Source organism: Ricinus communis, chromosome 4, assembly GCF_019578655.1.
Source record: "Ricinus communis isolate WT05 ecotype wild-type chromosome 4, ASM1957865v1, whole genome shotgun sequence".
Lineage (NCBI taxonomy): Eukaryota > Viridiplantae > Streptophyta > Magnoliopsida > Malpighiales > Euphorbiaceae > Ricinus > Ricinus communis.
This window is the reverse complement of record NC_063259.1, coordinates 21,282,703-21,297,760: the sequence shown is the minus strand read 5'-3', so window position 1 is coordinate 21,297,760 and position 15,058 is coordinate 21,282,703. Positions and strand designations below refer to the sequence as shown.

The 15,058-nt window shown below is 35.8% G+C and overlaps 2 protein-coding genes across 4 annotated transcripts; one reads left to right on the top strand and one right to left on the bottom strand.

The window, feature by feature from the left end:
- The first annotated feature begins 3,018 nt into the window (after positions 1-3,018).
- Positions 3,019-12,706, top strand: LOC8265501 (myosin-2 heavy chain). Of its 3 annotated transcripts, XM_048373447.1 has the most exons (10): positions 3,019-3,223; positions 3,318-3,379; positions 3,478-3,592; positions 3,882-5,527; positions 6,350-7,920; positions 8,115-8,245; positions 8,381-9,207; positions 9,965-10,077; positions 11,869-11,950; positions 12,096-12,236. In XM_048373447.1, exons 2-9 carry the CDS (start codon positions 3,320-3,322, stop codon positions 11,900-11,902), a joined length of 4,497 nt encoding a protein of 1,498 aa, XP_048229404.1. In that variant the 5' UTR covers positions 3,019-3,223; positions 3,318-3,319; the 3' UTR covers positions 11,903-11,950; positions 12,096-12,236. The 3 variants fall into 3 exon arrangements, with proteins under 3 accessions (XP_048229404.1, XP_048229403.1, XP_015577254.3); XM_048373446.1 differs by lacking the exon at positions 11,869-11,950 and having other exon boundaries at positions 12,175-12,706; XM_015721768.3 differs by lacking the exon at positions 11,869-11,950 and having other exon boundaries at positions 3,025-3,223; positions 12,096-12,706.
- A 305-nt stretch (positions 12,707-13,011) lies between these two features.
- Positions 13,012-14,600, bottom strand: LOC8265500 (berberine bridge enzyme-like 22). Its single transcript, XM_002523121.2, is given in 2 exon segments — positions 13,012-14,210; positions 14,212-14,600. Coding segments are annotated over 2 exon segments (1,488 nt in total). The 5' UTR covers positions 14,598-14,600; the 3' UTR covers positions 13,012-13,108.
- Positions 14,601-15,058: the final 458 nt, after the last annotated feature.

Here is a 15,058-nt window from a genome sequence, read left to right as displayed (position 1 = left end):
GATGGAATGCCTAAATGATAAGATACAATTTTGTGATTGTCAATGTATAAATCAGCTCACTAAATCAATATACACTTACTTCTTCCTGTCCATAATTAAGCTCCCCATTTCAGTTTGGCACTCCAATCTTGTATCTATTAACGCCTGTGGAAAGCAGCTACAGAAATCAAGGTTTATCCTTAATTTCTGTAGTTGCTTTCAAAATTTAAGGGTAAAAAGGACAGTGAAGGAAAACTTTAAAATATACTACAACCTCTATAAATTAATATTCGATAAGTTAATAATCTCGACTAAATAATAATTTTTTCCGATCCCAACTCGGGTCAATGAGATAAAATAATAATTTTGCTAAATTTATAAAATAATAATTTTTAACCCATTGAAAATATTAAAATAATAATTTATTAAATATATATAAAAATTACATATATTATGTAAATTTATAAAATAAAGCACTTTCTAGATAACTTTTATTTTTAAATTTTATTCTTTCCTAAAATATGTATTTATAGTCAATTGTTTCTTCTCTGCAAGTGAATTAAATTCAATTTCATCTTAACCTTTTGCAAAGCATAGACCATATTTGGTATATTTTTCTCATATTGAAGCAAGTAATTTTTCAAGGTCTCCATCGCAAGAAAAGTCTCTTTTGGAGAAATATGTGGTAAAATATTACTATCATCTGGATCTTGATCGTCATTAGCTGACACACCCATTACTCATTCAATAATTTCTTCGTCTATTAGTGATTCCATTAAAGCTTCATTTTCACTAGGATAATTCAAAATCTGCTCAATATTCATGGCATTTCTATAATGCAGATTAGAAATAACTTCTTCAAGTCTATGAATCCCTTCAATGTCACCAATTTATTGTTCTAGAGGCATAGCTTCCTCGGATCGAATTTTGCAATGTTTGAAATAATTTGCAATAGTTGTCTTCACATTAATACTTCAAGCAGCATTAATAAAATTAATAGCATCTAGCACATTAATTTTTTTAGGATTTATTGCTCCCATCTTATAGCCTTCCAAAATGTTAGAATAAAAACAACGCCGATAATAAATCTTAAGTGTTCGAATAATTTCAGCATCACATGGTTGAAATTTTTGACATTGTATTTGGAGGAAAAAGAATAATTCAACATTTCTCAAGCCTTCGATAAACCTTGAGATGAGCTGGGCAATTGTCTACGATAAACAACATCTTTCTACTGATCATTCTATCGTCAAATAAAAGAACAAATTCTTGAAAAAGTAATCCAGTAATCCATGCTTTCTTGTTGGCTCGATAATAATAATTAAAATTACTAATATTCATATTTTTAAAGCATCTGGGATTAGCAAACTTACCAATAATCCATAGAGGTATTTTATTTGAACTATCTCTATTGCAATAAACAGCAACAGTAAGTCTTTCCTTGTCTTTTTTTCATCCTTCTAATTGCTTTGTAGCTAGTGAATGATCAGCTTGCAAACGATAAAATAATTCTGTTTCATCCATATTATAAATATTCTTCCAATAAAACTTGTCCAATTTAGCTTGAATTTCAGGTAAAACATTTTTAATATTCTCCATGACAACTGAACCACTTTCACCGAACTTTCTATAAGACTTAATCTCATATCTCGCTTTGAACCGCTCTAGCCAACCACTTGAGAAGTTAAAATCTGAATCTGCATCACCATATATTTTCTGTAGAAACTCTTTTGCTTTAGTTTGAATCATTTCTCCGGTCATATTCACTTTCTCTTGATATTGGAGAAACCACTCATATAATACTTTTTCTAATTCGGAATATTTGGCTGATTTGTGTCTTTTAACATTGCTATTTGTTATCTTTTTTGACAAATATTCTGCTGACCTTTTGAGAGTATTTGATATTGTTCCTTGGCTGATGGAGAAACCAAACTTTTGTTGAACCCATTGTTGTAAATCTTTTTGACTTGAAGAGGGATACTCATTTTTGTACTCACATAATGATTTTAGCATCTCATATGTTAGTGTAGATTTTTTTACACCTTTCAATGAGAAGCCATGAAGGAGAAGATATATATAAAATTTTATATTTTGATATATGAAATTAAAGTACATATTTCTATTTATAAATATTTTATTGTGCACTTGAAACACTTTATATTCTAATGCACGTAAATGCATGCATTGCATTTTAAACCACATCATTCATAAAATTAGCTATGATACAATGCACTATCGTCCATCATGCATCTGGAATATCAAAGATCATTTATAAATTCTTTAATTCCTTCATTAATTGTATATGAATTTATTAAAAAAATGATATATAAAATATTAACTATTTTTTAAAATAATAAATATTAATTTATCAATAAAATAATAACCTCTATAAGATAATAATTTTTCTTGGTCCCAAGGTTACTATTTTATAGAGATTCTACTATATTCGCCTAGTGTATGTATATATTTATATATATATTTTTAAAGTCTCACGATATTTTGCTATTTTGATGAAATTGAGTTAAAGATACGAATGTCACTTAAGAAATGAGAAATCTAAATTGATATATTTCTATTCCATAGTGTCTAAAATAAAAATAGAAAACAGGTTTTTTATATTTTCAAAATTATAATTAAAATTTTAAAAACTTGTTAGGCTAATAATAATTATGACTATACATTAGATATAACCATCTTTTTATATTTATCATAAATGCAATAAACTTTTATCAAGATTAATGGGTAGTAAGGTATATTATTACTTTTGACATGCTAGTAATTAAAAAAAATGACTGAAAAATTAATTTCTTTTTTTCTTTTTTGATTTTTTGCTGAAAAGTTAAACCTGATTATACAAATCAACATGATGAATTGGAAAAAGAAAAAAATCTATAAATGCAACGTAATATTAGAAAAAGAAAATAATGTGGACTGAACAAAAAGGCTTGTCCATATTTGAAAATGGGCCGTACAAATGCGGCCCTATTAATTTATAGGGTTTTAACCGACTATTGAGGCGGTTCGATTCAAATTTTTCCAAAAAAAAAAAAAGAAAATATAAATTATAAAAAAGGGGTTTTTCCACCTTACAGCAGGCAAAGGGGTTTAAACTAGGGCTTTGTTTGTGTGTGTGTGTGTTGAATTCTCTCTACTGTTTAACCAAACAGTCCTCAAATGTTGCATTTCAACATTACTCCGATTCCCTCACCATGAATGTAGTACCGTTATTCCATTTCAGAGACAAGTTCGTCATTCTACCCTCTCTCAAAATCACACCATTTTGTACACTTGAAGCTTTGAAATCCCTAATTTATTTGTTTTCTTGTTGGTGCTTTTAGAAATGGCAGCAGATGTTCCGGTAAAGCAGTTGTCTCTTCCTGTGAATCCATGCTGTGCATTGGTATGTATGTTCTGTTTATAATAATCACTGAATCTTGTGTTTTTATTTTTTTATTTTTTTTACAATGTTGCGTTTTTATGAAATTAAATGTTTAACAGTGGAAAGAGAAGTGTTCGAAGTTAGAAGGTGGACGGAAACATTTGAGACAAGCAGTGCAGATTCTTAATGAACAAGTTGATAAGATTCAAGCCGAGAATCTCGCACTCAAGAAAGGTAATCTTTATATCTATCTTCAGTTTGATTTGTAAAATTGGATGAAGGGGAGAGTAAATATTACTAATAATTTATCAATGTTTTAAGAGGAGAGGAATTAGTAAAAATATGCTCTATTCAGTTTTCTTATAGGATACATGGTAGGATCAGAAACTTATGCACAAGCGCCAGTGGCATGATTGAAATTCATATTCAGGCATTACCCAGGAATCATGTTTAAAATTTTACTAATTATGGTTTTTGTGCCTTCTTTTTGGTGTATAATTTCATGTCTTTTTACCTTTTGCAGCATATGAAGAAGAGAAGGCTCGAGCAGGAACTGAGAAAGTGGAGAGGGAGCAAGAGTTGGCTGCGAGAGTTGCTTTTGAGAAAGAGATTTCTGCCTTGAAGTCCGAACTATGTTCCTTGAAGCAAAAAGGAATTGCAGATGTTGAAGATAAAACCGGGGAATTGAAGATTTTACAGGATCATGTTTCTAAAGCGGACAAGGAGATTGCTCGGCTTAAAGCACTTCTTGAGAAGGAGAAGAAGAGGGCAGATTCTGAGAAGAAGAATGCCGAGGCACAAAAGAAAAGTGCTTCAGAGGCATGGAAACTTATGAAAGCTGAAAAGGCTAAGGCTGAGGAAGAGAGGAAGCTTGCTAACAGTGAAGGGAAGAATGCTGAAGAATATCGTCTTCAGTTGGAGGGATTGAGGAACGAAGTTGAGGAAGCCAAGTCAAAGTTGGTATCTGAGACATTGAAGTATGAAGAGGCAAGCAAAATGGTAGAAGCAGAAAAGAACAAAGTGACTGAAGAGAGGAAACGTGCTGATTCAGAGATGGATAAAGCAGAGCAGCAAAGGAAGCTTGCAGAAGCAAATGAGAAGAAGTTCATGGATGAAAAATCTCTTGCTAACAGTCTTTCTCAGCAATTGGAGGATGCTAGACAAGAAGTTGAGGAGCTACAGAAAGAGATAAATAACCTTACATCCTCCAAAAATTTGGGTGATGCTTCTAGAAATCAATACGATCAAATTAACATTCCTCCCGTGAATTCTGAAATGTCTTCCTTACAGCAAAAAAGCAGTTCAGATATTGAAGATAAAACAAGGGAGTTAAAGCTTTTTCAAGACTGTGTTTCTGAAGGGGAAAAGCAAATCAATCGGCTCAAGGTACTCCTTGAGAAAGAGAAAGAAGAGGCAGATTATGTAAAGAAGAATGCTGAGGCAGAGAAGAAGAGAGCTGCTGAAGCATGGGAACATGTGAAAGCAGAAAAGGCTAAGGCTGATGAAGAGAAGAAGCATGCTGATATTGAACGGAAGAAGGCTGACGGTTATCGGATTCAGTTGGAGGCATTAAGGAAAGAAGCCAATGAAACAAAAGCAAAGTTTATGTCTGAGATTTCACAGCTTGAAAAGGCAATTAAAGAGTTGGAAAGAGAAAAGCATCAGAAATTTGAGGAGGCAACCAAAAGGATTGGGGGCAAAAAAAAGAAGGCCATGACAGAGAGAAAACATACAGATATAGAATTGATGGAAGCAGAAGAGCAAAGAAAGCTTGTGGAAGTGAATAGGAAGATGGCACTGGAAGAAAAATCCCGTGCTGATAAGCTTTCTTGTCAGCTTGAGGAAAGTAGACATAAAACTAAGGAACTGCAGAAGCAAATAAAGGAATTTTGGTCCTCTAGAAAAGCAGTCGAGGCTCCTACTACTTCACCTAGCAAAGACGTGAATGCTGAAACCAGAAACTTGAAGCTTCTAGAGAAACAATTGAAGCTTGAAAAGATGCGTCTGAAGTATGCGAAACAAGTGTCAAAGTTGGAAAAGAACCGCAATATTAATCTACAAAATGAACTAAGTCTCATAAAGATGGATTCTGTTCAAATTTCGCGACGCCTGGGTGCACTGGATAAATGGTTCTCATCTGGACTTGAATGTAGAGAGGACTTGGAAAACGTTAGTTTCCTCATTTATACTATTTATAACAGTCTTTATTTACTTGGTTTGGAATGACATTGTTTGCTCTGATAGTGGTGGCTAAGGAATTTATTGCAAATAGCATACAGGTTTTTGGCATTTGTTTCTAAACTTTGCTGCCGGTTGATTTTTCTCAGATGCGTGGTTACCTGGTGGCTCTTTTTGAACTGATCTGGTGCGTAGAGCATAATTGCTCTCAATAATTCTTTTCTGTGTGAACAGTTCTAGAACTGTCTGTGTGGCCAAAAAATCTGTATTGCAAATGTTAGTTTGAAGAAACACTTTTTTCCCTATGTGGATGAGAAATACAAGCTCTCCTCTCTCTCTCTCTCTCTCCTTTCGTGTTCATTTACCTTGTTTTGTAGCTAAAAAATGCCTTCTAGACTACGATTAGATACCTTTCCCTCTTTCATGTTAAAGCATCTGTACAATCATCTAAGGTTTGGTGTAGTGATGTCTCAGATTTAAATAAATAGATTTAGGGGATTTAATTTGTTTCATATTTATCTTAGTTATGCATTACTTGTAAGGATGTCATTCCTCCCACAGGCTTTAAATGTTCTATTTAGCTTCTGCTATTCCCACAGTGGAATAGCTGCTTCCATGCTTTGTGATCCAACCTAAATATGATAATAGTCATATGGGCTCTACTGTCTGTGAATGCGAACTTTTATCGTTAGATTGTTTTTTTATTGCTTTGCTTGGAAGTGCATTGTTTTCATAATTGTTCCTTCTATACAATCAAAATCTGTGTGTCTGCTGTTCTATGTTGGCTAACTGGTCCTTAGATGCATTTCGCAGGCAGCACACATGAGAAGGCCAAAGTTGAAGAGGAAACTCTGTGATTTGGAACCATTTCCAATGTATGCTGAAACTGAAAGTGAACTTCTCAAGTCTAGCCGCATGACTTCAGCTGCCTCTAATCCTGTCAGAAAAACCCTTTACTGTAATGCTCCATTGTTCCCTGTGTCTGGAGGGTATTGTACTGCATCTATTTCAGGTATTGATTCTAAATTGAAGTCTCTGGATGGAGGCTCTTCCCAAAAATTGTTACAGAGTTCTGCAATGAATTCCAGTTCAGCATCTTTTTCTGATGGTCAGTTGGTCGGGTCACAGGAAAGGGGTGCTTTTGTTCCCACCTCATCGGAGAAAAAGGTAGAAGAAAATGATGGAAAAACAACTTCATGCATGTTTGGTGAAGTGACAAAAACACAATGTAATGAAAATGTTGCTGTGGTGGCTGAAAATAGTATTAGAAGTCCAAATAGTGCTGATACTTCTGGAGGAGTTAATGGACGTGCACGAAAGTTTAATAGGGTGTTCAATGCAATTGAATCTGTTGAGGTTTTATATTCTGAGGGTAGGAAGTTGCATCTGCAGATGGAAGAGAAACTCTCTGTCTTGCATGGTATGCTAAATAGGGAAATAGACAAACCAGTTGAAGCAAGTTTGCAAGATGGCTCATATGCTAAGCATGAGGGGGGTCGCAAGAAGAGAAAGGTATCTTGTGATGAGAGAATAATTTTGCAGCATTTGTGCAGCAGAGATGAGCAGGAGAGGACTATAAAAATTAGAAGTAATGTCCAAAATGATGGAAATGCTTATGGACCTGCTTCGTCTTCTGCCATGGATCTGTTGGGAGTGCCACAGGAATGCATCAAGGGATTAAGTGATTCTTTCGGATTTGATCTTGAAAAAAGTGAAAGGTTTGAGGAAATAGAAAATGGAGATTATATGAAATTGCTGGACCTGGATAATACTGCAGATGAGGAATGTTACAGAAGAGCAATGGAAATGCCATTATCCCCTACTCTTCCTGAGATTGAGATTTCTAGGATTGAAACATTTGATGTGGATAACTTCAGAGCATTTAACTTCAATGGAGGATTATCAAATGAGAAGGAAGTTTTGGTGCCTTCTCACAGACTTGATGTCGCTGGTGTGGAAGTTAGTTCCAACAACCTGAGATGTATTGTTTCAGGAACTCCCTGTAATGAAATCTTGCGTGAGAATAAAGGTCTTGTGGATTCTGTTGATATGTTAGGGAATGAGAAGGGTTATTGTAATACTGTGGGAATTAAAGGAACTTCTGATAGACAGACCAGGGACTCTGAAGTGGTTGAAATGTTGAATATGCCCAGTTCCAGTCTTAACTCTTCAGACATTTCATCTGAAAGCAAACTTGGCTTACCACACGGCAATATTCCTGCATACTGTGTAGTGTTTTCTAATATCAATGACCCTAGAAGTGTTTCTAGGATTTTTTGTGCTATAAGAACTTGCATGGCTCGCTGCTCTTTAGATACTGAACGAGAATGCCTGGTGCAAAAGATCTTCCATGCTCTTAAAACTGAAGCTAAAATCTCACCCAAGTAAGTAACTCAGAGATATTTAAGATGGTGTATATGGTGTCTCTGCTGTTACAGAGTTCAAGCTGAATTGTGTTATTTTTATTTTAACTTTCAATTTTGTTTAAAAGTACTTATCTTAGTTCACAATATAAGCTGTTAAATAGGGTGTTTGTGTTTCTGGGAATGAAATTCACCATTTTCTTTACTTGTTTTAGGGAGAAGGCTTGTGCACTTTTCACATTGTTGCTACTGAATTTTTCTTGGTGTACTTTGGATAAATGTGGAAATTTTGCGGATAAGAATTTTTTCCTTTGCCTCGATTCTTTTGCTTGCCGGATTAATGCAGGTATGTTTATCTGATACATGCGTGCGTATTGTGTTCTATCGTATGAGTTGCGTTTTGTCCTTACTGTTTTTGTGGTCTAATTTATCTTCTTTTGGTTGTTTGTTTAATCTTAGATATTTATCTTTTCATATGCAGTGGTGTGTGCCGTTGAGGCAAGAAGCTTGTTTGCAGAGTTATGTTGTTGTGAGGAACTGGTTGGTCTCATTGAGGATTTTCTCATAAATGGGCGATTGATGGTGCACAGTGATGCATCGATTGAGAGACTTGAAGGATGTGATTCAAGGATAAATATCTTTCTGGACGGTATATATCTTAATTTCTCCTCCAATCCAGCTTCAGCTGACCAGCTGGTGGCAGGGAGCATCATATTAGCATCAGTATGTGCAGCAATAGACCACATTGAGTTTATTTGTGAGGCTTCTTACAACCTTTTACAGATCCGAAAGTATGAAAATGATACTATATTAATAATCCTTCATGTTTTTGCTTACCTGGGTGGCAAGAAATTTCTCTCTCTGGAGGAGTACAGTTTGACAATGACTGTGTTAAGATCCATAGTAGTTTTTCTTGAGGGGGACAATTCATTGGTTTCTTCAGCTTCTTCTCTTTCACCTTCTCACGCGGTTAGAAGTAAGTTCCACCCATGTGCTAAATGCCCGTTTGGTGCAGTTTCTGTGGATGTCGTTATATCATTGCTCTTGGAAAAGCTTCATGGTTGTGCTCTTTCAGTAACCACGCATCAGCATATGATGGAATCGGCTAATTTATCTAATTCCCATGTCCTCTGCACTAAGGAATATGCTCAACAGAGCTCAAGTCACGAACAAATTTTTGGTGCCCTTGATATGAACTGTGGTGCATCCTATGATAAGTCCTCTACTCATTCAAACTCTGTTGGCATTGGGTCTTTATTTGATCTCAGTGACGTCCTATCATTGGTGGAACTGATTGCTTGCTACATGGTATGTGACTCACTTCTGTTGATTTAATTTTGTTGTTTTCACTTGTTAGAAGTTTCTTACTGTAGTTCTCTCAGAGTTCCTGATTTTAGCTATTTCTCTTTGATGAACCCTCATGATATGATCCTTGACTTCCAGAAATCATTTTTAATTTTCTATCTCAAGTAAATATGTCTAACAACAGTAAGTTGTAAAAGAAAAATGGGGACTTGTGCAATGCTTTACCGTGTTTATGATATAAACTGAGCACTTATAGCTCTGGAAACATGCTCTGGGTTTAATCAGGGTTAAAATTCAATGTGGTAAGGAAATATCAAGAACCTTAATCGTTGGTTAGGTTTGGGAGATGTTAGAAGAAATCGCTCCATTTTCCTACTACTGTAGTATATACAGTATGTACTCTAAAAAATGGCAGGATGAAGGTAGAAATATTTTATCGAACTTTGAACTTTGAACTTTGAAGTAAGTTGGTATGCTTGATATATAATCATGTCATATAGAAGCTGCGCCAGTATTTGATCAACTTCTATGCATGCCTTTCCTTTTTTTCTTGAAGATCTTACAGAATTTCTATTCATTTGTTTTTGTTAAATGTGCAAGGTGACAGAATTAGGAAGTGGTTTCATTTATTTTGCAGTTAAAGTAGAAAATAGAAACCCAGGAAATGCGTTTCTTCTATAATACTCCTTTCGTACCTGTAGCTTCCTTATTCATACTGGGTTATGCTGACAATTCTAAAATTTTTTCGATCCATATCCAGAGCTGGGAGTGGACATGTGGTAGGATTATTCCAGTGTTACTGGAGATTTTAGAAAGACCTATGGTAGACGACTTTGCTGTTGCTGTTGTTCTTCTCCTTGGTCAGCTCGGAAGGTATGTTTTCCATGATCAGTTGTATGTGATGCTTGGTGTGATTGTCTTTAATTAGTTTTTTGTCTTGCCACTTGACTCTGCTTTTGGAGCCTATTTCTGATATTGTTATTTCTGCACTGATAATATATTTATTTATCTATCCTTTTCATTTGCCCTGCAATTTATATGATATTCACTTATCAAAAACATCATCACCAAACAAAGTGGTGCATGCATGGCCCATTGGTCTTCTATATTTGTATTGAGAAATCAACTATTTATTTGATTTCTAAATGTAATTTTGTTACTTGTAACTTAGGAAAAACTCATAACGTTGGCTAAATTTATACAAGTATACTAAGCATCTCCAGGTTCTGTAACAAAGACATGTTCATCAGGGACGTTTTCTTGATTTCCGAGATCACGATGATATAAACTTAATTTACTGAATTGTCTTGATGAGATTACTTGTCTGGCATGTATATAGCCTATGGAAGGACTTGGTGAAATTTTGGACATAGCCTTGCAATGTTCAGAATTGCTTTGTGCTTAGCCATGTCCCTGTTTTGGCACTGGACTGGCGATTTCGGTGGAAGCGAACCATAGATAGATGGTTCAATTTCAGTTACTCTGGTTCTGGACCAGATCTTACAGAAAAAATGGCTTTGATGGAGGTCTTTTATCTTCGAGTTCCACGCTACAAATGGGTTCAAAAGCCAAAATAACTTATTTTTATATAGGCTGAATGGTATCATAAAGTTATGAACTGGCCCATGGCCATGGCTATTTGCGCATTAGAAATCATTCTTTTACTGCGCTCAACTGGCCCATGTCTGCTTGATGTTGGCCAAGGCATCGACTTGTTGGTGCTTATGTAATGTGGAAGTTATATATCTAAATCTCTGTAATATAAATTTTGAAAAAGAGGAAAATTAAAAAGAAAAGCTATGAGCTTGATGGATCTAGTGTAGATACTCAGGATTGAGTAAGCTTGAGAGAATGATCGTTCATTTATAAATTTAATGGAGTTGATGATTGTGAAGTTAGCAATAGGCCATTAGATTTATGATTGCTTGTAGAGCAGACAGAAAGGGCTGCTGCTACCTTGAGTTTTTATTAGCAATTCCATTTAAATAGGTAAATTTGGTAGTGTCCTGGCTCAGAACTCTTTAGTAAAGAATCCTTTTAAATTTAAGAAGCTAAAAAGAAGGTATGGAGTTAGAAAAAGTAGAGTTTGGAAAAGAAAAGAAAAATGAGTTGTTTCCAATCCTCTTATAACATATTGGAAAATCCCATTATGAAACAGGCGATAAGAGATGTATTGCTGATTATTAAAACCCTATTGTACGGGCAGGAAAAATTTCCTTATCTGACGCTGAAGTTTGATCATTATTGAACCATCTATTTTGCTTTTGTTTCTCCAAATGCTTAATGTTGTGCCTATTCTCAGTATCTTTGCATGCCTGTTGTTGGCCTGTAGGCCTCCTTCCATGCCTGTGGTGATTAATCATAATTTGCCCACTGACCCCATATAAAACAGGCCCATCATTCTGCTGGCACCTTTAGATGGCAGCTAATACTTGTTTCCTTGAAATATATGCATGAAACTAATTTTATTAGCAATTTGTTAAGAAGAGAGATTGTGCTCACAAAGTCTTGGTGTTTGCATTTAGATGCTGTTGATTTGTGATAATTATTGTTTATACCTGCAGCAGGAATTTCTACACCTGTAGTATTGCAAGTTACAATTTCACAAAAACATGCAGTTATTTTCTGTGCTAATTATTGATTAGACTGTGATTGTGAATACAGTTCACAGATAGTTGGCTGTAGTGCTCTTAAGTGAGTGAACTCTACTGATTTAAAGTTATTGGTCTCTTGTAGAACGGTCTAGGTATGTGCAAATCTGTAATTCTATTCATGTGGTAATAAGTAGCTTTTTGTTTTTCTCTCTAGTCTACTTTATCAACTATATCATCTCTATTTTACTACTGAAATTTGGCAAATTCATTTTTTTGATTGTCTGTCATAACATTTAGGTTTGGAGTTGCTACTTGTGGTCGCGAGGATAAGGAAGTTGAGAGCTTGAAGTCTAAATTATTTGGTTTTCTCTGGCAGAACACTACTAGCAGATCATCTCTTCCTGTACAAATTGCCACTGTTACTTCTATACTGGGGCTTCTGCGTCTTGATTTTAAGGATGTTGTCCAGAGTGATTTAAAGCTTCCAAAAGTTGCAAGTCAATCTGTATATATCGATCTTCTACGGAAGTGGGTTTCCATACTAAGCAAGGAGCAACAGAACTTGTCCTATAGTCTCTTACAGTCGGCTGCTATAGTTACAAGCTGATTTTCTTTTTTTACTTTTCTGACTGTATTTTTCCTGTCTGTAGCTCGAGAGTCATGTCAAATCAGAAAACAACTGTTTTGAGGTTTTCCATTTGATGGGTTTTCTTCTATCAGAGTAGCGATGTTAGGAGCAACTAGAAATTTCTTAAACCTGTTGAAAATTGAGGAAAAGATGAGGGCGATTTTGAGATAGCTGGTATGGAAGCCCCCAAGTTCTTGTACAAACTTGTAAAATTTTTTGCACCATCTTTTGTAGTTATATATATCTCTTTAATTCAATATACGCAGCAGTGATTTTAGTAGGATTGTTGAGTTCCTTGTTTTCGGTTATAAGACCATGGCATTGGTTTACCTTTGGTGATCCTGTGCTTTCCTGTTTTTGAGTGCCATTGCCATGTTTAGACTCCTATTAGTGTTGCATATCTTTTGCAGAACTTTTTTAAAACTGTCTAGGGCCTTGGCAAGAATTTAGCTATCCACTGTTATCTATTCTGTTTTACTAATGCTCATTGGGGCTATAAACTTTTGATTGGGTTCATTTTGATTCAAAGTATCTAAAATGAAATCAAATGAAGTGGTTCAATCCAGCCAAAACAAGTTAATGATCTTGCTTTTAAATTGTCATGAAGGGGCAAAATGGGGATCCAGGTGTCACCATTGCCTCTTTGTGTAGGTGGTAGCTATGAATTTGTTTTGCCTTTCAGCTATGCATATGAGGGGATGCTCTGTTCGTTCCTGAAGAAATTGCCAGGATCAACCTTGCTTTTGACTAGGGCCAAGTTCTTGAAGTTGCCCTTGAAGTACTTTAAACCCCAGACACTTGCTTCCGAGTAGCTTGTATTAGCATCTTTGTTGGTCCCCAAGTCAAGGTCCCTGTAGTTAAAATAGGCATCCCTTGGAGACTTGGAAACATAGGGCTTCATATACCTATGGAGGGACCTGATCCAGTGCAGATGCCGGTTAGTTGCCCTTACTCCATTATCTACCCACTTCACCATGTATTGTATGTTGTATAAATTACCTTTCCTATGTGGGAAAGCAATTCCTGATTCTGATATTTTATTCATCTTTCCACCGTAAGGATCCATTATCACGAGTCCTATATCTTCTTCTAACAATCTCTTTCGCATTCCTTCAAGTCCGTCTTCAGGTATAGGTTCTGTCACAAAGTCAGATTTTGCCTTAAAATTAGCTTTGTATAGTTGAGTCTTGTCAAGTAAGACCTCTGGAGGGCTTCCTTTGGGGTATGCAGCAAAAGAGACAGCCGATTCAATCCAACTCATTTCTGTGCAGTCTTCAGCTTTCAATCCCAATTCCGGAAAGCTCTCATTCATTAATGGTATAAGTGCGTCAATTCTGCCAAGAAACAGCGACTCGAAGATAACTCGGAATGTGTTTGAGTTTGTGCTGTTAACACCAGCAATATTTTGAATGATGAGTCTGATAAAGAGGTTTTCATCTAGTTTATCTGCAACGTATTGCCATCTGTGAATAAGCTTGATAGCACCTTGTTCTGTTGTTTTTGGAACAGTGAAAACAGTCACTATTGGTGAAACTCTAACTAGCTTGATTTTCCAGGATAGAATGACTCCGAAACTTGCTCCACCACCTCCTCTTATAGCCCAAAACAAGTCTTCTCCCATTGCTTCTCTATCAAGAATTCTTCCGTTAACATCGATCAAGTAAGCATCGATGACGTTATCCGCTGCAAGCCCATATTTCCTTACCAGGGTGCCAAACCCTCCTCCGCTGATGTGCCCCCCAACTCCAACAGTAGGACATAACCCTGCTGGGAATATGAACTCCACTTTTCTTGCCGATAGCATAGTATAGATCACCAAGTGTTGCACCCGACTGAACCCAAGCCGTTTCCTCTTCAATATCAACCTCTATTGCTCGAAGATGGAAGAGATCAATAATGATGAACGGGGTCTGACACAGATAAGATAACCCTTCATAGTCATGGCCGCCGCTTCTGACTCTAACTTGCAGGCCAAGTCTTCTGCTGCAAAGTATGGATGCTTGGATTTCAGACTCATGGAATGGTGTGACGATAAGAAGAGGATTTGAAGATGTGGAGTTGACCCATCTCAGATTTTGTTGAGCTGACTTCAACAGACTTGGATAAAGACAGGATTCAGGAGTGAAGATGATATCAAAAGATTTAGTATATGCGCTGAACTGGGTTGACATGCACTTGATAAATTTCTCATGGACTGTACTAGAATCTGCACATGAAATTAGAAGCAAAGCAACACATACTATAATAGTCTGGTTCATTTTATCTCTTTCAAATACTTGTTCTCATTCTGGGTTAGCAAATTGCAATGAAGATTGTGTGAGTTCCTGTCTTGGTGTGAAGGAATGTATCAACTGGAAATGTTGTGATTAATTTGCGAAGACGGCTTGCCAAGTAAAAGGCTGCATGCAGACGAAAGAAAAGCGATAATTACAATAGACGAGTAAGGCAAAATTGAACCTTCTATCAATTGAGGTGCGTATTGTCGTTTTATTTCGTTCGGCATTCCACCTTGGAAGCTGCCATTTTTCCATCACTACATGCATTCTGTGATAACATTTGTGCCTTTCCAATATAACCTGACAGGCCTTATATATATATATATATATATATATATATACAAGGGATTTATTCA

Excerpts from the sequence above, each read along its gene's own strand:
- LOC8265501 (XM_015721768.3), top strand. The coding sequence starts at position 3,320 with ATGGCAGCAGATGTTCCGGTAAAGCAGTTGTCTCTTCCTGTGAATCCA. Across the intron at positions 3,380-3,477 it reads TGAATCCATGCTGTGCATTG|TGGAAAGAGAAGTGTTCGAA; the intron begins GTATGTATGTTC and ends AATGTTTAACAG. Across the intron at positions 8,246-8,380 it reads TGCTTGCCGGATTAATGCAG|TGGTGTGTGCCGTTGAGGCA; the intron begins GTATGTTTATCT and ends TTTCATATGCAG.